General features: G+C 38.7%; 2 protein-coding genes across 3 annotated transcripts in view; both read right to left on the minus strand.

Annotated features, from left to right (window-relative positions):
• The window catches only part of pex7 (peroxisomal biogenesis factor 7), a 54,756-nt gene extending 38,378 nt beyond the window's left edge, over nucleotides 1-16,378 (minus strand). The window contains exons 1-6 of one of the 2 annotated variants that reach the window (XM_088089410.1): nucleotides 16,239-16,378; nucleotides 14,024-14,168; nucleotides 12,747-12,804; nucleotides 10,927-11,077; nucleotides 9,652-9,729; nucleotides 9,447-9,555 (exon numbers count right to left, since the gene is read on the minus strand). In XM_088089410.1, the coding sequence (XP_087945536.1) occupies nucleotides 9,447-9,555; nucleotides 9,652-9,729; nucleotides 10,927-11,077; nucleotides 12,747-12,804; nucleotides 14,024-14,132 (505 nt within the window). In that variant the 5' untranslated portion in view covers nucleotides 14,133-14,168; nucleotides 16,239-16,378. The remainder of the gene's footprint in view (nucleotides 1-9,446; nucleotides 9,556-9,651; nucleotides 9,730-10,926; nucleotides 11,078-12,746; nucleotides 12,805-14,023; nucleotides 14,169-16,238) is intronic. The other variant, XM_088089411.1, reaches the window with a different exon arrangement.
• Nucleotides 16,379-17,747: 1,369 nt separating this feature from the next.
• LOC121955739 (uncharacterized) lies at nucleotides 17,748-21,453 on the minus strand. Its single transcript, XM_042503808.2, has 3 exons — nucleotides 21,230-21,453; nucleotides 19,665-19,937; nucleotides 17,748-18,557 (listed from the first exon to the last, which is right to left on the minus strand). The coding sequence occupies exons 1-3, from the start codon at nucleotides 21,357-21,359 to the stop codon at nucleotides 17,917-17,919; spliced, it is 1,044 nt and encodes a 347-aa protein (XP_042359742.2). The 5' UTR covers nucleotides 21,360-21,453; the 3' UTR covers nucleotides 17,748-17,916.
• Nucleotides 21,454-23,167: the final 1,714 nt, after the last annotated feature.

Below are 23,167 nucleotides of genomic sequence, written 5' to 3' on the forward strand. Positions count from 1 at the left end.
TAGCTATATATAGTTCATATAGTTGAAGAAAATTCACTTTAGTGGGGCAATTATTTTTCACTAACTGATGGAGAAGAGGGATTTAATAAGTTTGCACTTCTTCCCGTACTCCTTTTCAGATATGTCCGTATGTTTATACGTTCAGTCCTTTTTTACACGTTTGAAATACATTTCGATTCAGTGGTTCCACAGTTCAAGTCATTTCTAGTCAAATTTCCTCAACATTTAACAGCCTTCGTCTCCTGTTTACGGAGAGTTTCAGTGCCGATCGTTTGTTCTGTTGCAGCAGGGTCGCATGATTGGAGAAAAACTGGAGAAAAGTTTAGCTGTTTACTGAATCTCTGATTTGTTGCACAGCTGAGAGCGACTCTGGCACCACAAAACACCAAGACACCGAGGAGATCACACACACGCACGCACGCACGCACGCACGCACGCACACACATGCACACACACTCCTCTCTCCTGCTGACGCCTGAGGTGGGGGTCTTGAGTGGCACTGAAGCAAATTGGAGGGGCGGGATGCAGAGAAGAGAGGGATGAGAGCAGAGAGAAGAAGAGGAGGAGAAACACGAGAAGATGTGAGGAGGAGAGGCAGAGAGGAGCATGGGAAACCCCGATAAGCTAATGAGAAAGAGACTCCATCTGCCCCCCTGCTTCCCCGGATCTCCGTCCCTCTCTCTCCCTCGCTCTTCACCTCCTCAAAGCCGGCGGCGGCGGCCTCGCGCGCTAAAATGCCACCAGAGGGGAAGCCTCCACAGCGAGATAAGGCAGCAATTCTCCACCGTACGTTAGAGCGAGCTCGCTGTCGGACATCTCATCATGATCCGTCCATCTGTCCGTCCATTCATAAGACACTTCGCCTTCATGTGCATGTGTGTATATCCGTACGTATGTATATATGAGTGCACAGATAATCCCAAATATATGAGGAAGAAATATAATCATATATGAAAAATGGTATCTTGCTTAAATTTCCCCCAAAAAACACCACAAGAACAAATTAAGGCTGCATTAATTACTTTTTTCATGTTGGACACTTCACTGTGGTACATATCATGAAGTCCATCACTGTTTTTATCTGTAAAACTGATTATATCCTCTTACATTTTTTGCTCAAGTGACACCAAACTTGCTTCAGGGCGTCTTCAGACGGTCCGACACAAACCAGCTACACAGATTTTTGATTTGTCAAAAATTGAGCCAACAGTGCATCGAAACAAATACCTGCAAATTCCATTCTAAAAAATGGACAAAATTTTGCTGCCATGGCAGATCTTTGTCATTTCAGCTCTCAAAACCTGAATTTTTGACAGCATTTTGAAAGCAGATTTAAAGGGTAACGTAACCTGGATCCTGTTTTCACGTTTGTGTGTCTAACTGGCTAATGCAAACAACAATTTCATCATCATTATTATCATCATCATTAATCATTAATATCGTTATTACTGATTCTGAACAACAAGCTGAAGCTTTTTGGTCTTTTGCTCTGCAGTTCTGGTCTGAGACGCTTCAGTCCGGGTCCTGCAGGAGCCCAGATTTCAGCAAACGCAGGTCACAGAGACACAAAGTGTCTCACCACAGCACAGCAGGCCGCTGTGTTCGCAGCATCAGGGGAAGCTTAGATTTATTTCTGTCCTTTACAGTTCTGAGTGAGCAGAGTCCTCTGCAGCTCCGCCCGGCTTCACTTTTATCTGCTCGCTCAGAGTTCAGACCTCTGAGGGTTTACGGGGCGGCTCCACAGAGACGCGCCACATTACAGGGAAACCACTAGTGAAAGGTCGATTTCCTTTCCAGATCGCCGGTGGTCACTGAGCGGCTCCACGGGGACCCGGCTCAGTCCCCGGGCCACGAGACAGAACTACACCATGACACCCCATAATTCAACTGTCAGACAGACCTCCGTACATCCAGCTTTAACACCCAACATCTTTGTTCTTCATTTCACTTTGCCGTTTTCCGGTTTTAGAGAAGTTGCCAAACTGAGCGACGCATTGTTTTTTCACCACGATGAAGGAAACATTCTGATTCAAGCGTCGGTATATTTGGACCTACAACAACCCGTGCAGCTGCATCAGTCTCATCCGCTCATTTTCCAGGTTTGTGCAAAACAAGACGACGTCTCCACTCTTAATCCGAACCCAAAAAGTCGACGTTCAGCTCTAAAGAACAGCAGTAACGTTCGTGTTTAACCACGTTTTGTTCCTCTATGAATTTCTCCTACAGCTTTCGCCATATTGACTTCAGGTTTTAATGAAATTGGCCTCCAAACTACTGAAAAATTGAAACTGAACTACATGCAGTTAACTCCTCTGACACGGTATTCCTAAACTTGAAACGCTGTTGCCACGGTGACACATAATTCGTCACCAAACAGGAAGTTGTTGTAATTTCGCTTTGCATGGACTGATTTCCCACAAATTTCACAGATTTAAAACTTTATTCCCATTATGTTATAGAGACCTGAAACTTAGAGTATTTATCATAGTAAAGTTACTGACTGCCAAATACAGAAAACAGAGCACTTTGTCCAAATGAAGATGATCCATTTTTTTCACAATTTTCTATAAGAAAAAAAGAAAATTAAAACTGCTCACTGATGTCGGTACAGAAGAGAAACCTGTGGACTTCACAGCAAATAATGAGCGGACTCCAGCCTCCCTCGCCTCAGTTACACCTTCTCTGTTCTCATCGGAGCTGAAACGACTTCGCAGAGAGTAAATACATCCAACATGTGAAAGAAGTCGTGTTATCACAGGAAGCTCCTCTCTGTCTTTATCTATTGATCGTTTGCCGTCTGCTCATTACAGCTCCGACCAGCCCTGCAGCTCGGCACTCCATCAACACCGAGGCCGCACACACACTCCCTCCTGCTCAGGTGTGAGTGTGTGTGTGTGTGTGTGTGTGTGTGTGTGTGTGTGTGTGTGTGTGTGTGTGTGTGTGTGTGTGTGTGTGTGTGTGTGTGTGTGTGTGTGTGTTATCGCTGTGAAACCTCAGATACTGTTAATGTGTGTGTGGATGTGTCAGCAACAGGAAGAAACATTTTGTTTTCAGTATCTCCGTTCTCTTGGATTTTGTCAAACTCTTTTTCGTTGTCTCTATTTTATCTGTTGATGCCTTGCTCGAGGGCACTTTGACTGGTCAGCTGAATTTAAACAGATAGAAAAGGAAAGGATTTATATATGTAGCCTACTCAGCCATGGAAGAATCACAAAAATCAAGGAAAAATGACCACAGAATCAAAGAAAAATGTCCCAAAAATCAGGAAAAAATGACTGCAAAATTAAAGAAAAATTACCCAAAAAAAACACGGAAAAATTAACACAAAATCAAGGAAAAAATTAAAACAAAATCAAGGAAAAATTACCTCACTAAATCAGGGAAAAAATACCACAAAATCAAGAAAAATGTCAAAATGAGCACAATCTCAGCACGCGCTCACAGACGCTCGCAGTTGGATATAGAGCCGCATGGATGACAGAGTCGTAGACCGCTGGAAACCACTGACGTAGAGCTCTGTATGTTTTTTTGGTTACTGGTCTTAACAGTTTAGATGAGTCATTTCTACATTTGATTTATTTCTGAGTGTGTGTTGATTTTGTGAACACGTCACAGCTGTGAATCCTGCACGCTGTCTGCGGGTCATTTTTGGTCTGAACACAAACAGAAGTTACAGTTCACGATGTACTGAAGCTTCCCCGAGGCGTGTGTGTGTGTGTGTGTGTGTGTGTGTATACATGTGTGTGTGCGTGCGTGCGTGCGTGTGTGTGTGTGTGTGTGTGTGTGTGTGTGTGTGTGTGTGTGTGTGGCAGTAAACCTTTGTCTCTGATGGATGCCTGCTATCAATTATTTAACCAGACACCACCTACCTGCTATCATTGACCAAACACAAACCAACACACACATAATTAACTCTGTGTGTGTGTGTGTGCGTGTGTGTGTGTGCGTGTATCATCTGGCTGATAAGCACTTTACTCTCTGGCAAAACACACTCGTGCAGATACTGAGCACACACACACAGCGATGCTGCTTGGGGGCAGATAGAGTCGAGGCTCAGAGACACATTAAACTGGAAAATAACAAAAAATCAATAATGTAACCGGCACAACAAAACGCCTATGAGACTGAAATGATTAACAAAATCCAAAATCTGAGACCATATCTAGTCTCATATTACGATATCGACATAATACGAGTCAACTCCAACATTCGTCTCCGACTCTTCGGCAGCTCTCAGCGCCAAAACGTTAAATCACAAAAAAAAACATCTTCTGTCGTTTTAAACTCCTGAACGGCGAGCGCCGCGGTCCGGACCGCATCACCGACGTGCTCAAATGACGATAAAGCTCAACCTCGAGCGTAATATCGTGATTATACAACTATTACCAACATGGTAGTTACACTTCTGTTACAAATGTTGTATAACCATTACAACATTTTAGGATGTTTCTCAGATTTTAGTACACTTTTAGGATTGTGGGGCATTTCTCGAATTTTAAGGACTTTTGTTTGTTTTTAGGATGTTATTACATTTCTCTGATGTTTGACATTTTTGGGATGTTAGGACAGTTCTCAGATTTAAGGACGTTTTTAGAATTTTAGGACATTAGGACCTATTAAAAAAAAAGCTGCGGTGAACTTATGTATATGATGTTTACAGTTCTGGACTTTGTTACTTTGCAAATTTTAAATATTGACAAAGATTTAAATTTTTATGGTAAATGCATTTGGTCGACCCCTGACCTCCACATCGAGATCTCAGGACAGTTGTTGCTGGAATAAAGTCCGACTGAGCCTCGAGGGGAGCGAAAACTTAAAAGAGAGCAGACAACAGCAAAAAGAAATGGAGAAAGTAGAACGACGGAGAGATAAACGAGTGGAGCGGATCCAGTGTAATTGCCCTGAATGGGAGCGAGCTGCAGAGACACGGAGAGGATGAAGACGGGAGGTCGTTTGTTTCGTGTTGTTTCAGAGCTGCTGCGGGTCAGAGAGCCGAGCGGAGCCGCCACAGACTGCTCTCAGACTGAACCGAAATGATTCTGTCTGGTTTGGGAGGTGCAGTCATCCCCGAGGACCGAGAACCGTGAACCCAACGTGTTTCCACGTTTGTTTTTAATGCTTCAGTCCACTTTTTCCTTTGGACGAACCTCTAATCGTATTTAATGAACTTGACATAATTTCATTTTACAGCTTTTTGAAAATAATGAATTGAGTATATACATAAACAGAAATACGGCTCCATACCTGAGTGTTTTTCAGGGCAGAACAGATTCAATAACGGTGGAAAAACCTTTGTTTTGTGTTTTAAATGTTTGTGAGGAGAACGCGCAGACGGCAGTTAAAGTCTGACTGAGGTGTTCACGTGACCGAATAACTCCACGTGCAGTCGTGTTATCTGGGCGTGTTAGTCTGACCAGGCCTACAAACAAACAAACAAACGAACATAAATGGAAATACTCGAGTACATGACCTTAAAACTGTACTTAGATACAGTAACTGAGTAGATTACATTGGTTACATTCCACACTGTTCACATAAATACATGTTTAACACTTTTTGAGATGCACATTTCAACTGTTTAGTTGTGTAATTTGGATGGAAATAATGCGCCAGAATGCATAAAAAAGAGCTTGTTTATAAAAAAATCCCCTCGACTGAGATCAGATCGCTAAGCCCCAAATACCCTCAACCCGAAAAATCAGTGCCCATCAGCTTTGATCAAAAACATGAAACACCTATGTCATGAAAAACTCTTATTACCCACCGACGTCTCTCACTGCCCCCAAATTCACTGCAGAGCCGAGCCTGTTTCCAAAACGCCCCGAGCGTTAAATGACTGAATGAGGGCTGATCATGTTTCGATGTTTAAACCGAAACATGGTGCTAAATAAAACTAAACTACACTAACAGTTAGACAGTGTGTGTGTGTGCATGCGCACGTGTGCGTGTGTGTGCGTGTGTGTGCGTGTGTGTGCGTGTGTGTGTGTGCGTGTGTTGGCAGGTTGTGAGCGCGAAGGTCAGCAGTCAGTCGGCAGTGCTGCTTTTATTGGTTTGATTGGTTTTGATGGTTTTGATGGTGGAGCTCAGAGTTGGGGATAAACGGTTTAGCAGAGCTGCAGAGCTCCGCTGACCGTTTATCTGATCTAATCAGCTGACCGTCACCGCTCTGAAACTCAGCGACTTGACCTCTGGATATGAAATTTATCTTTTATTCCAAATAAATCTTTGTTTAAATCACGCGCGTCCTGAGCTCACACTTTTTTTATTTTGTTGTGTTTGTTTGTTCAGACTGATTCTGCAACAGTTTACTCAGTTTAGTGAGATTTAAGCTTTTAAGACGTTTAACATCACTTATCACTTCTTTAAAACCAGTTTTACAGCAGCCAGAACTGATGAAGATAAAAACTTCAGAAGAAATGACCCAACGAATATCACTAAATTACTTATTAAATAAAAATAACCAAAAATGTAAACTTCAAAGAAAAAACAAGAAAATTCCCTGAAAAAGATGCTTGAGAAAATAATAATAATTCTGTAAGATAATGTTAAACAAATAATTATGATAATTATAAACGTAATTGACTGTACATTTTCCCTTAAGCTTTTCAAAAAATATAATTTTCTAAATCTACTAATATCTTGCAATTTGCAGGTCATTTATTGCTAAGTTGCCTTTATTATTATAATTTGTTTTTGAAAGAAATTAAACTATTTTTTTGGGGGTGAAAGATGTAAATACTGAAAGGCATCTGAATGCAGCACAGAAAACTGTCGTCCAGGTTTTAAAGGTTTAACGATATAAACGCAGAGGAAACACGGACCTACATGAAGGTTAACGCGTTTTAAACCTGCAGAGTCTTTAATATGAAAATGAAACCGGAAAGGTCACAGGGTCGAATCTCCGGAGCAGCGGGAACTTCTCGTCTCCCTGGTTATTAAATCTCATCTGAGATTTCCGCTCGCTCGCTCTCACAAACCAATTAACCAAAACTCATTAGCCAACTCGTTTGAGAGCCTCACAGACGGATCCTGAGCTGCAGACGGCTGCTGCTCGTCGCTTTGACTCCAGCCGGTCTGCGATGTGAGCTGACCAAACGCGGCCTCCGCCAGCCGCGCGGCTCCACCCCTCTGATAACGTTAGCGCGCTCGCTCCCACACAAACGGATAAGATAATCCAGCTCGCCCTCCGGGTCCAAACTGATGGATTAATTGTCTTCTGAATGAAGCTCATTTCCAAAAACTCGCCTCCTCGACAGAGTGAGAGGAGGAGCGGCAGCGGAGCCACCAGCAGGACTGATCCCGTTTCTTTACTCTCACCTTTAAGACTTTTTTCTGGTCTGGTGTGAAAAGGGTTAAACTCAGGGAGCGCAGGATTTCTCTCCTCTTGTGACACGTTTGAACAGACTTTAAGACAACGGCTTTTTGCATGAAATGTTAAACTTTTGTTGCACTTTGGCCTTTCGACCACTCGACAACGGCGTTTTGGAAATAGTATCTGTCTGCGGCCTGCAGGACGCCGCAAGTTACGCCCACACGTACGTCACTGTCACATGTTAATGGTTAACGCCCACTACACCTGCTTCTTAAAGGTGTATCACCCCCGAAATATCCCGGTTTGGCTTAATTTACATCACATTACCATTATTCTTGTTGTCATCATTATTATTTTCGGGATGTGCATGAAGATAAATAAAAAATACAAATATAAAACTGACCACTTCCTTCACATAACTTCAATATTTCAGTAAAATAATAAAGTTCCCTAAACATTTCGTTAACATTATTAATGATTATTCTGTGTTGATATTTTCGATAATAAAGGCCTTTTAATGCCTTAACCTGAAAACCACCTGAAACTCTGCAGATTAGTCGAAGTGTTAGTTTAATAACTTGTTCTGGTTGTTTGTTTTTTTTTAAAATTTTTTTAGAAACTTCAAACACATCGAAAAAAAAACACGGTACTCTGATGATTTGTTCAGGTCGAACGGGACAGTCGTGTTTCTGTGTTTTTTTTATCCATTTATCAGTTCAGTCTTAAATTCATTTAATCATAATCTGACTTATCTATAATCTGACTGTTTATTTAAAAATATTGTGTAATTCTTCTGCCATAATTTCCCTTTTTTTGTTTTTTTTTGTCTGTTTTCTTGATGCTATATTGTACATATGTTAATACTTTTTAAGTGACAAAAATACGAATAATATTTGTATTTTTCAGGGTGCCACACAATAGCATAGCTCATAATTTTATGGCACCTGGTACTGAAAAACATGCTGGTTTCACTTTAGAAAAATGTCCCATTTTATCTGAATGTGTCATGGACTCAGTCAAAACCAATTTCATAAACAGTCTGTTGTGAAATATCTGATTTTAAGTTCATCAGTTGATAAAATGCAACAACTTACAAACAGTTTTGTTGTTGTGATCTTATTTTTTTGTTGCAGGACTCTTATTTCCAAAAAGGCACATTCTTGCAGCAGCGGCTCTTTGACTCATGCTGTGTCCTCGTCCTCGTTTTCACAGACCAATGAAAAATATCGTTTTATGTGAAACACATTTAAAGCAACAGTGCAATAACGTGTCAGTGACCGGCTGTTATTACTGAAAGAGCCACAGATGTTCAACCTTATTTGTCCCAAATGACCTCAGTTCACTCTGAGTGTTGACAATGAGGGAATTTACTCATCAAACGCATTTTCACATTAATATAAACAACAAAGAGGAAGAAATCCCGAGACTAAAGGATGCAGAAGTGCCAAAAACTGCAGTTTCTCACAAAAAACACGCTGACCTGCATCGTACTGCAGCTCACCTGCGAAAAACCTCAATTCTTTACAAAAAAACACTGAAAAAAGAGACGGTGAGCTCCAGATCAGACTAAAGAAAACTTAAAAGTTCGACTCAACATCCTCTTTAAACCTCAAATACAGAAAACCTCAGAAGCAACACGCCATCAAAACGCTGTTTCCTTTGTGACTCTGAGTCCAAATTTTAACGTCACTGACTGAATTTAAACAAACTGAAGCAAAGTTCAACATCCCAACAGCATGAAGTGACAACGAGAAACAGCGGAGCTCAAAAACACGGCCACAGCGCCACCTTGTGACCACACGACGTCAACACAGTCTCACTGAACCAGAGCAGCACGACTTCATCGAGACAGGAGTTCAATTTAAACACGATCAGACTCATCAGGCTGCAGCTGTCTAAGCTCTGTTTGCATCTTCTGTATCAAAACAGGAAAATAATGCAGCCGTGGAATTTAATGTGACTGTTTTTTACACCTATTTTAATAATAATGCTCAACGGGAAATTAAATTACGTGACCAAAATGTCCAAAAATGATTAGATTTTGTTTGTTGCTTTGTCTTTTTATTCCTGACTTTGTTCATTTGTCATTTTTATTCTTTCTTTCTGTAAAACTTCGTGCTGTGTGACGGCTCACCTGAGGCTGAAGCCAAGCATCCTGGGATGTGAGGCGACCAAATTGTGCTGTAGATGACCCCCTCGTGACCCCTGAGCGTGGTCAGCGGCCGGCTGAGAGCGGGGTCCCACTGGAGGGTCGAAAAACACACAAAAATAAAAACACGGCGCCGTCAGAAGAGAGGAAGACAAAAGAAACAATAAATATGAAGAAAAACAGAACTCACGACTTTAGCGGTTTGATCCCACGAACCCGAAACAATCAAGTTCTCCCCTCGAGTCTGACTCCAGTCCACGGCATACACCTACACACACACACACACACACACACACACACACAGACACACACACAGACACAGACAGACACACACACACACACACACACACACAGACACAGACACACACACACACACACACACACACACACACACACACACACAGACACAGACACAGACAGACACAGACACACACACACACACACACACACACACAGACACACAGACACAGACACACACACGCCCAGACACAGACACACACACACAAACACAGATACACACACACACACACACACACACACACACACACACACAGACACACACACACAGACACACACACACACACACACACACACACACACACACACACACACACACACACACACAGACACACACACACACACACACACACACACACACACACACACACACACACACACACACACACACACACACACACACAGACACACACACACACACACACACACACACACACACACACACACACACACACACACACACACACACACACACACACACACACACACACACACACACACACACAGACACACACACACACACACACACACACACACACACACACACACACAAACACAGCAACTATTACGTTTTTTTTTAAACACTTTTCAATTATTTCATGCAATTCGATTATAATAAATATTATTATTGCTATTATTATATTTATTAATTATTTATTTAATTATTATTCAATAATAATAATAATTATTATTATTATTATATTTATTTAGTTACTTATTTGTTTATTAATTTATTTAGTTGTATTATTTAGTTTATCATTATTTATTATTATTATCATGTTTATGTATTTTTTTATTCTATTTATTTATTTAGATTATATATATAATTATCATTATTATTATTATTATTATTCCATATTTATTTTCACTTCTTACTTAGAATACTTCTACACACACTGTGTGTACTGCAGTTTTTCTGAGTGCAGTTATTCTGTGTAATCTGTGGGACAGTACACAGAAGTGTATATAGCCTTTATTCTTACTGTGAATAGAAGTATTTTTACATCATTTTTCTATCACTCTTTGAGTATTTCATTTTTTTGTTTATTTTGATTTAACCCTTTCCTGTCTGTGAGTCGCTGTAAGTGAATTCTCCGCTGAAGGATCAGTGAAGTCTTAACTTTTCTTTATAAGCAGCTCAGTTTTATTTTCGGTGTGTGCGTCTCACCTCTTGTGTGTGTTCTTTGGCCACTCTGAGCGGAGCGCTGTGATTGGCTGTGTCCCACAGCTGCAGGCTGCCGTCCCCGCCCCCGGCCACCATGACGTGCTCGTTGGCTTCGCTCCACGCCACGTCGAACAGGCCGTCACCCCACTCCCAGCTGACACAGACACACACACACACACACACACACACACACACAGACACACAGACACACACACACACAGACACACAGACACACACACACACACACACACACAGACACACACACAGACACACAGACACACACACACAGACACACACACACACAGACACACACACACACACACACACACACACACACACACACACACACACACACACACACACACACACAGACACACACACACACACACACACAGACACACAGACACACACACACACACACACACACACAGACACACACACACAGACACACAGACACACACACACAGACACACACACACACAGACACACACACACACACACACACACACACACACACACACACACACACACACACACACACACACACACACACACACACACACACACACACACAGACACACACACACACAGACACCTGTATTATCTCTCTGACTCACAGATACGGAGAATGAATTAAACTGAAAGGCCATTAAAGTCTAAATAAAATTCTTCACAGAACCAGATTTTCATTAACTGTTTAAGCAGATTTTGGGGAATCACAGTTTGCACAATCACATGATATGACTTTTATTATCAGTTAAAATGACCCTTAACCCTTCGGGTCTGTTTTAATATCACACACACTCGAACCGCTCTGCACACAGAACGCGCTCTTCAAAATCAAGCTTTAAAAAGTATTATACTTTTTTTTAAAAGAAAGTACTAAATCATATTTATGTATAATTAATATGATTTAACTGATTAACTGATTTAATCTACTTTCTTTTTATGTAAGTTACTTTTTATTGGCATTTTGCATTAAGCATTCAGAGATATTCATGCCTGTCACAGATCGCTCAGTATTTTAGGAAAAATGTTCTTTTTTCATGAAAAAAGAAAAAAAACTATGAACCGTTCAGGAGTGATCTTTTCTTTACAATATAATCAATGATTTGTAAAATTAAAATCAGGCCTGCAAGGTGTTACAGAGTTCATTCATTTGTTCCAAATATGAAACAAAATGTGATTTTTGGTTGACAGATGCTGTTTTCTTTTCATTTTTTAGGACAGATTTTTTTTTTCTTTGAAGGGATTTTGTATGTCATTACATTTTTTAGACTTCCTCTTTTATTTAGATTTTCTACTTGCATTGAACTCAATTTTTAACCAGCGTCAGTACTAATCATAATATTTAAATATTCTTTATTTTTCTGAATTTTACCCTTTAAATGCCAGGGTTTTTTTTCATGATGCCACCATGTTTTTAGATGAAAAAAAGCACACTAAATTTCCAATATATCATGAGCTAAGTAGATTTTTTTTTGATGATAATGATGACAGCCTGAGACATGTCAATCATCTGCAGCAACATTCATTTTTATACATTATTATTATTTTTGGGCGGATATCTCCAACACTCGGCAACACACACTATCTCTACAGGTACACGGAAACATGATGTATTTTTGATTTCAGGATGAACTTTCCCTTTAAAGATAAAACCAGGTGAAAAAAGCCAAATGAAAAATAACTGAAGAGGTCAGAATAAAAAGATCAAGAAATATTAAATTAAAAACAACAAATGGAGGCACAAAGAGAATTAAATTCAGACATAAAGCAACTGAAATTAAGAAAGAAGAAGAAGAAAAGGAAGAAACTTTTACCTTCTCACCAGAGTGACGCCCGTCTCCGTCTCATCCAGGACCAGCAGGCTGCCGCAACCTGCAAACATGCACGTCACATTTTATCATACGTCATATTTTATCATACGTCATATTTTATCATACGTCACATTTATCATACGTCACATTTATCATACGTCACATTTTATCATACGTCATATTTTATCATACGTCACATTTTATCATACGTCATATTTTTACGTTACATCTCGACACACTAAAATCCCTTCCTGAAAAGTGAGGGGGAAATATTGACGACATGCAGTTATATGCAGCTCGTCATCAACGTCTTCATTTCACTCTCTGAACTTAAAGCCAGAAACTAAATCCAGTGCTCCCTTTTGTTTGTTTTTATTTGCTTTTTGTTTTTAGTTTGTCTGTGTTTTTTTATGACTAAATTATTTTTTTTTAGCTTGTGATTTTTTCATTACTACCATTATCATTTATTTATTTATTTTTATTTTAGTTTGTTTATGTTTTTAAAGACTAAATTATTTATTTATTTATTTATTTTAGTTTGTGATTTTTTCATTACTACCGTTATCATTTATTTATTTATCTTAGTTTGTTTGTGATTTTTAATGACTACCATTATTTATTTATTTTTAAGTTTGTTTGTTTTTTTAATGACTATCACTATTATTATAATTATTTTCTTTTTTTTCCTTGAGGACAGGATGCACCAGGATTTTGGGGGTGGGGTAGTGGGTTGGGAATTATATATTTGCTGTATATGAAAAATTAAAAAAACATGTATGTATTGTTATATTTCTACCTTTTTCTCAAATGTGATAAAGGAAAGAGAGAAATTATACAAATCAGACAGACAAATAAATAATAATATTTACAGACAATTAAAAACATAAAGCAAAAGAAATAAACACATATTGACTTGGATTGGATGTTCGAAAAGAAGAAGAATAAAAATCTTTTTTTAATCCCACCGTTTCTTCATGAGTTATTGAATTTTTTTAACCAGCTTCCTTATGAAAAAATAAAAACAACGCTCATCAAAAAATGTTCAATATTTTTCCAAACTCACAGATCTCAATCTCAATCTCAAGATCTCACAGATTCAGGTGACAAATTAAATCAAAAATCAGCATGGAGTTAAAGATAATTACATTTAGATCTGAGAAGCAGACTGAATTTTGGACTGAGATTAAACTGAAAATCTGAGTGTGTTTTGTCATTTATTTAGATTTTCCTCTTTCATTCATCACTGTGTCAGCCATCTTTCATAACTGCAGCGTACTGACCAGCGATGCCGTAGTACTGCGAGGCAGCGCAGGCCACTCTGCCGCGGAGGAACGGGGACGCCTCCACAGCGTAACCGTGACGGGCCGGACAGCGAAACGCCTTCGCCATCGTCAGCAGCTTCCTGCAGCCCAGCTGGGCTCCCTGCTGGAAACACAAGGAGGGCGTTAGTGAAAATAAAATAAGACAATAAAATCCTGAAGGCTGTGAAATGAAGTCTGAGGGTGTGACGCTTTAACCCTTTGTTTTGCTTTAATGCCTCTTTCTTAGGGGTCGACTGACTGATTATTAGCAGCTAATGAGACCGATATTCAGAACCGATATGCATTTACAATTAAAATTAAAATATTTCTTAAAATATAAAAAACTCCAACACAAAACTTTGTTTAACCCTTTGAAACCTGGAGCAACATCACTGTTCCTGTGTTGCCTTTCACAAATATTTAAATCTTTGAACCCTCAGCGAACTGATTTCTTTTGACAACATGGAAAAAAGGCAAAGAGCAACCTGTTAAGAACTGCAAGAAATTCGTAGATTTATCAAGTTATTTTTAAAAAAGCGAGGGAGATTATCTAGAAAGAAAAAAGAAAAGCTAGGGAAACACTATAATTTTAAGAATAAAATTATGTCACAGAATTATTATAATTTTAAGAACTTTTTGGAAGGTAATTTCTTTGTTTTGCTTTTTTCACTAATTTTCATGTTTTATTTTACTAATTTCTTTCAAGTTTTGGGGTCATTTCTTCTTTTTTTGCTCATTGCCTTCATCTCGTGTTTTTGGTTTTTTTTTCAAAGCCGATTTGCTGAAGTTTTAAAGGTTAACAGAATGATTTTTTTGGACATTTTCCCTTCATTTTTAGATAATATCTAGTAATCCCCATCTTATTTTAAGATAGTCTCCTTGTCACTTTTTACTTTTTTTTCAGTTTACAGAGAATTTCCTGTTGCTCATGTTTTTTTTTCTCTAGTTTTTAAAAAACATCAAACCGGTTTTCTCAGATTTCTGAGGTTGAAATTATTGTCAAAGGCTTCTGAACAAGAAAACTGATCCAGGTGTTAAAGGGTTAAAAACGTTTAATCAAAACTTTCAATATCAAATACAGCAAGTTCTCTGCAACTTTTTTTAACATAAATCCAAGTAAAAATATGTATATTTATTTATTTTTATTTTTTAAACATTCTTTATTAAAGGAAGTGCAAACTATGACAGCATACAGAAATTAAAGATCCTGTACTTCAGGTTTTTTTCTAATTTTGGGCAAACAATTAATACATTTAAAATAACAAATAAGCCAACACAGTAAAACCCCACTCAAAGAGAAAAAATACGAACAAACACATTCGCCCAAATATCTGAAAATTCAGTTTATTACGGTGTGTAAACTTACGTGTCGTGTCACACAAACGAGAGAGTGAAAATTTAATTTTAAAAAAATGAAATACAGAAGTAGCTCTCTGAGGTTTTACAAAGTAAAAGTTCCTCCCATGTTGAAACTTTCTTTGCACTTTTTACTTTTTAATTAATTTTATCAGCGATCATTAAAATAAAATGTCAATACAAATAATCTGCAAAATGCCAAATATCGGCCCCAATAATAATACCTCAGCCTGTGATTTGGTCTATTTTGGTTTGATTAGGTTTCATTTGATTAACCCTTTGAAACCTGGAGCGACATCAGTTTTCTTCTGTTTTCAGACGCATTTTCACAAACAGTTAAATCTTAAACAGGAGAAAACTGGTGTGATTTCTTTCAAAAACAAAAAAATGCAATGGCCAACTTGGTAATATATTTATCATAAATCACACAAAAAAATAGCCTTAGAAATGCATTTATAAAAAAGTTAGGGTCTTTTGTTAATTTTTTTTGTTTGTAAACAATTTGCAGTAATTATGCTGACTGATAAATGTGTACATTTACTGTGAAAATCTCTGTATTATATCATGTGTTGTCTTTTAGTTGAATAAATAAATAAAAATTAAATGCAGGGCAGACTATTTCCCGCGTTACTGTGGTTTTACTGCTTTTATTAAAGGAAAACATAGTAATACTTCTTTCACCATAGTTTATATGTGAATTAACCGATGAATTTAGATCTCTTTACGATATTTTACATCTTCTATGGAGGCTAAAGTTAGCATGTAGCACCGTTTAAAACATTAAAAGCGGACAGAAACAGCCGTTTAATGACCGTTAATAACGTGTCCCGGTACTTACAACCAGCTTCAGACTTTACCGATGCGTCGAAACGATTAAAACAACCAAAACCCGGTTCATAAATTTATAAAAACATGTTTCTGTCAGCTCTCCTCCTCACGGTGCAGCAACTTCACCAGCAGCCGCTGCTTCCGTGTTTTCATCAGCTGACCGCAGTACCCGGATGAGCCGCTTTGGTTGTAATACACATAAATGGTCGGTAGATGTCGCTGTTTTTCCTGAATATCAACACGAGAATTATTAAATTTTATTAAATAATTAATAATTATTAAATAATTATTAAATTAAATTCAATTAAATGATATATATATCATATTAAAAAAAATATAAAAAATAATATATAAAATTCAAAGGTACCTTTCAAATCATTTTTAGCTAACAAAAGTAGCTATGGTATAGGGTTATTTGTGTTTTCTTTTGTTTTTTAATCCCAATTTGTCAGCAATGACAGATATGCAATAAATTTGATAATTATTTTTTATTTTTTGTGATTTTTAAAAAAAACTTTTTCATTTTATATATATTATATATTATTGTCACATTAATAAAAGTAGCTAACATGTTCTTTTTAATCCCAATTTGTTGGCTGATGAAAAGTATGTAATCAATTTGATTATTATTTTTAATTTTTCAGTTTTAAAATGTTTTTGACAACAATAAAAATTTAAAACTCATCCATTTTAAATGGCCAAAACCTTTTAGATTATTTAAACATTTCAGTTTAATTCCAACTTTAAGCAGATCCTGGAGGTTTTTTATTTTTATTGCTGTTATGTTTCTTTATTTCCTCAGCATTTTATTTTTTATTTATTATTATTATAATTTTTTAAATGCTAACTTAATCCTTTATTCATTATTTGAATGTTATTATATGTTATTATTATTATTGTTTATATTATTAATATTATGTTAACTTTTCTGATGAAAATCTGGAATATATATAATCCATGTGTTGAATGATCCACGGAAGTTCGGGGGAAACAATGATGTTAGCGAGTAAATATTGTGTTATTAACTAAAACTTCTTGTGTTCGTGTCCTGAACTCAGATATTGATCCGTGATGAGTGATCTGCAGGACTGCCGGTGATCAGAGGGGGGAGGTGGATGAAAGCAGCAGAATTACAGTGTAGAAATACTCTTTTACAAAGAAAAATCCTTATTTAAGTAAAACCACTGAAGTATTGACACCAAAGTAATCATTATTCAGAATGACAGATATTATTAGATTATAATATGACAAAATATATTTCATATATCTCAATGTATTTCACTGTTTTGCCTTAAAACAGACATATCTCGGTTTTGATTAAACATTTGTCAAAAGCATTTAAACAAATTTATGTTGGAGTTTTTTTTATTCCAAAGTTTAAATACTGACAGAAAGATGATCTAATTTTTTTTCCAAATATCGGTTATCTGTCTCATAATTAAATACTAATAATCTGTATCGGCTCTGAAAAATCCAAATCAGTCGACACCTTCAAACAAAAATTCAATAGAATAATAAATACTTTCACGAGAATAATTTTTATTAAAAACAGAACAAAACATCGGAAAAGAGGAAAAGTTCAGTCAACGCATCATAAAAAAAGAACTCAATAAGCACGTTAATGATTGTTAAAGTCCGTAAATATGGGATCCTTTCAGTGTTTATAAAAATGTAAAATATTTGGGGGATCACTGAAAACTCGCTGCACCGAACTCGGCCTCATGCACAAACTGCTGGATCTTGGTCCGGATCCAGGACTGTTTCTCCGCGGGGAGTCTCCTCAGGGCCGGAGCCAGGCTCAGCAGGAACAGCGTGACGTCGTCTCTCTGCTCCCGGTCCCTCTGCGCCTCCCTGGCCTCCATCCTCCGCAGGAACTCCTCCAGCAGACCGTCGCCGCTCCTCCTCTTGGCCCGGCTCGGCCTGGGAGACGCAGCGGGCGCACACTCCTCCTCTCCGTCGCTCTGGTCCAGCAGCTCGACCTCCTGCTCCTCCGTCTTCGGCCTGGAGGACTGCAGCACGCCGCGGGCGGTCTGGAGGTGATGCAGGTCCAGCTGCGCCGCGGGAGGCATCAGCTGCTCCGAGGGCTGCGAGGACGAGTGCGAGGAGGCTAAAGACGCGGCGAGAGACGTGACCGACTGCATCATCATCTCAAACAGTTCCTTCATGTTGTCGTGCTGGTGGATTTGGACGCAGTCGTCTCTGGCGGCAGTTTCTGAGTTCATCTCCATCTTTGGTTCTTTGAATCTGACGGCATCCAGGCCGGCTGAAGCCGAACGCTTCCTCTGCACGAACTCTGAGGACGTCGTCGTGGCGTCGACTACAGAGATGTCTGCAAACACAGAAAAAAACAATCACGTTTTATTTTCAACCCACAGCAGAGTCTGCAAGCCTCTACAGAGCCCCTAAAGGGACACGGAGGATTAACGCAGCATATATATATAGATATATACAATTATATACATCATCCTCTTTGCAGATGATGTGGTTCTGTTGGCTCCATCACACCGTGACCTCCCAGCATGCACAGGGGCGGTTTGCAGCCGAGCGTGAAGCAGTCGGGATGAGAGTCAGCAGCTCCAAATCTGAGGCCGCGGTTCTGCAGGAAAACGGCGGACCGAAGGAGTTCAAGTATCTCGGGGTCTTGTTCATGAGTGACGGTAGAAATGACGTGAGACGGACGGGCGGTTTGGTGCGGCATCCGCAGTGATGCAGGAGTTGCATCGGGCTGTCGCGGTGAAGAAATAGTTAAGCTGGAAGGCGAAGCTCTCGATTTACCGATCCATCTATGTTCCAACCCTCACCTACGGTCCTGAGCTCTCGGTACTGACCGAAAAAATGAGATCGTGGATACAAGCGGCCCAGGTGAGCTTCCTCCAGAAGGTGGCTGGGCTCGGACATCCGCGAGGAGCTCGGACATCAATGAGGAGCTCGGACATCCGTGAGGAGTTCGGAGTAGAGCCGCTGCTCCTTCACGTCGAAAGGGGCCAGTTGAGGTGGTTCGGACATCTGATCAGGATGATGTGATTTGCCCCGGGGCAGACCGAGAACACGCTGGAGGGATTACATATCTCATCTGGCCTGGAAACGCCTTGGGGTCCTCCAGGAGGAGCTGGAAAGCGTTGCGGGGGACAGGGACGTCTGGAGTGCTCTGCTTCGCCTGTTGTCCCCGCTCGCCAGCCTCGGGTAAGCGGACAAAAATGGACAGATGGATGCAAATCCAAACTTTCACATTTATGACATAAAACTTTCGGGTACTAGACATTTCCAGGTTGACTTTGCTGGCGAGTACACACCATGATGCCTTTGACAGAAATCACCTCAGTCAGATGTTTAAGGGTTAAAGACTAAACAGGCGGCTGATAATTGAGACAATCATCATCATTTGCAGCCCTAAAAAACACCTGCTCCTCACTGCGAATTTTCGTCGTCTACGCACCGTAGCTGTCGTCGTCGTCGCTCCGGGTCTCGGTGGTCGTGCTGCAGCCCATTTCGGACGCGTGGAGCTGCGAGGGCTGCGGGTCCAGGGCCCAGCCGTTGGTGCCCGCGGCTCTGGCGTCGATGAACGGGTTCAGGAAGGACAGGATGGCCGAGTACCTCCACGGCCGGTAGTTAAAGAGGCCGATGCCGCTCTCGCGCCGCTCTTTCTCCCGCTGCCGCTCCCGGCGGTGCTGGTCCCGCAGCGTCTTCCACTTCCTCCTGCACTCGGACTCTGGTGGAGACACGGAGAGGAAAACAACAAATTCAACATTTGATTTTTTATATTTTTTTCTTATAGTCAGCAGATCAACAGACCCAAACACACGGCTGCACTGAGTGCCGCGCTCGTCCGTCTCCATAGCAACGCGCCGCAGTTTATTCTGACTCTGCGGCACGTCGTCTTCACCGTTTCTCACCTTTGCTCTGCATCATCCGTCATTACTACATTTTGCTAAAATTACTGCTGATGATACTTAGATTTATAATGAATTAATTATGAAATTAGCTGCCATATAATTTTCTGTTGATATTATAACAATAATAATAGTAATAATAGTTTAAATAATTTTCCGTTTTTAAATAATTTCCTGTGGATATAATAATAATAATAATAATAATAATAATAATAATAATAATAATAATAAAATAATAATAATAATATTAATAATAGTTTAAAAGACTCAGAATATTTTTTTCTGCATTATAAAGACTTCTCAAACGTTGCTGATAATACTTAGGTACTTGTACTTGTACTTGGATTTAAAATGAACAGATTTTAAAAATAGCTGCCACATAATTTTCTATTGACTGAATAAATGATAAAAACAATAATACTAAAATAATAATAATAAGAAGAAAATAAAACACTTAAAAAAAACAATTCTGCATTATCAGTACTATAACACTTAATCATTGATTTAACTGATTATAAAAGCAGAATATATATATAATCAGCCAAATTTTCCGCTGATAGTGATAATAATAATAATAATAATAACAACAATAATAATAATGACAATAATAGTATATTAAAACAGCTACAGTTGAGTTTTCCGCAATATGAATGCTTCTGCTTTCAGTAAAATTTGTTTATAGATAAAAACACATTTTTAATACAATACAGAACTTTTATTTGTATTTTAATATTTTGCTCCCGTTTGAGTAACGTTAATTTAAAAAGTAAATAAATACATTAATAATCATAATAATAATAATAACTACAGTGAATATCTGTTTTGTGAAATTTTTGAGCTTTTTTTATTCATTTAAATAAAACCAAATATCTTTGAGGTGTTTTAAAGATTTACGTCTTCAGGCGGAACCAATCTGTCCGGAGCAGACAGCCGGAGCGTATTGAGAGACGGACTCTTTATTGTTTTGATCTTTTCTAAAAGACATTTTTACAAAAATAAACAAATAAAAATGTCTGTTCGGGTCTCGGACCTCTGCGACCGTGAATCCGCTCCGTTTGGTTCCGCCGCTGAGAGACTCGGTGATCCTGCGGGAACATCAGCGGGAACTTACCGGGAACACCGACGATCTCGGAGACTTGTCTCCAGGACTCGGCTCTCATGTTCAGGTCCCGGTAACTCAGCGAGTTCGTGTCGTAGAGACTCGGGAATCCGGACACGGCCACGATCAGTTTGTGCTCCATGTTTGGGTGAAAGCTCCGGTACCGGGGCCGGCGGAGGGCGGCGAGAGAGGCGAAGAAAACAACGGCGCGTTTCCGTTTCCGGTAGGCAGCTCAACGACCGCCCACGCGCGTCACGATTATAATTTAAAGACAATATTTAAAAAGTTTTTTTATTTAATTATTTATTCATCTGTAATGTTTTAGTAAGTGTCCTTTTTTATATTTATTTTGTTTATTTTTTTTTTAAATATTCTGATATAAATAAATAAAACTTTTAAGCACTTTAATTCTAATCAATGTTATTTTAAATGCTTAATTTTCTATTTACAAACAAATACTTTTTAAACTTATTTTTTAATTTTTCCTCAAAGAATTGACATTTCTTCTAAAGTCACTTACATTTGTTTATTTAGTGTTTATTTGTTTAACACTTCTTTTTCTGTTCAGGAATAATCTTTTTCATTATTTGAAACAATTTTAGACATTTTTGTAAATTTGATGGGTTTTTTTCAGTTCTACTATAATTCATTATGTGTTTTACTTTTTTTTCCCTGCTCGTATTCAGATCTGTGTCTGACGTTCTCTTGATCTGCTTCTCATAATAATAAAAGAAAAGAAAGTTATAAAAAGGTGTCCTCCTGCAGGACAGTGTCTGTCTTTTGTCTTCATCCATCAGAGACAGTAAAGTGCTGAAGCCCCTCAGAAGTTTCATCTTGGTTTTCACAGATTTCTTCGCACAGAAAGCGAACTGTTGTTTCTCGTGAGAAAAGTTAAAGGAAAAGTGAAAAATGTGCGTCTGGTTTTCTGCAGAAAACACGCACAGCATCACTGAAATAAAAGCAGCATGTTGGGGAAATCCCGCTCGTTTCTCAGACTGTTTACGGGCCTAAATAAAGCAGCAGGGGTCAAAGGTCGACAAGTCTAAAAATAGATGGTCAGAGAGCTGAGCTGAGCAGCAGGAAATCCTAAAAAAAACCCACTCAAACCACAAACTGGAGAGAATCGTGCAGTTTATGACATCACTTTAAGGTTCATGACGAGACGAAGAAAAAAACAAAGTCTGTGCAGAGACGCTGAGAAGCCTGGTTACCATGGAAACGCGTCTGTAACATCATCTTAAAGACAGCGTGTCCAAATCTCCTCCAAACACAGATATTATAAAACTGTTACGCTCATATCTTCTACCGTTAGTCTTCGGCACAGGACAGCATTTGACAGTTTGAAAAATGGTTTGATTTCCTTCAAAAACACGGGGAGAAGACAATGAGCGCCCAAAATAAGCAATAAATACGTTTTAAAAAAAGAAGTTACCTGAAAATCACCTGAAAAAAGGGGGGAAAAGTATAAAAATAAAAAACTTGAAAGAAAGAAAGAAGAAGAAAATGACCTGAAAATTGCTGAAATTTTTTTTTTTAAATCACATGTATATATTTTGAAATATATAACATTATTATAAATAATATAGTAATTACATATTTTCCTGGACATTTAGTGAAATGAAAACAAATTAGTGAAAGGTATGATCTAATATCCCAATTTTCAAGTCATTTTCTTTTCACCTTTCACTAATTTCTTTCAGTTTGTAGAGTATTTTTTGCCAAGTGGGTCACAGCAGTTTTCTCTGTCTGAATGCAGCACAGGAAAAATCATTATTATTATTATTGTTATTATTATTATTATTGTTGTTGTTGTTGTTGTTTTTGTTATTGTTATTATTATTATTATTTTGCTTTCTTTGTGTTTGTGTCACATTTCTGTTTCTCTTTCTTTCTCTTCCTCCCTCGTTTCCTCTCGTTCACTGTTCTCTTCTTATGTAACGCAGCAGCAGC

The sequence above is a fragment of the Plectropomus leopardus genome, chromosome 16 (genome assembly GCF_026936395.1).
Source record: "Plectropomus leopardus strain MGB_pleo_1.0 chromosome 16, ASM2693639v1, whole genome shotgun sequence".
In the NCBI taxonomy this organism is placed as follows: Eukaryota; Metazoa; Chordata; class Actinopteri; order Perciformes; family Serranidae; genus Plectropomus; species Plectropomus leopardus.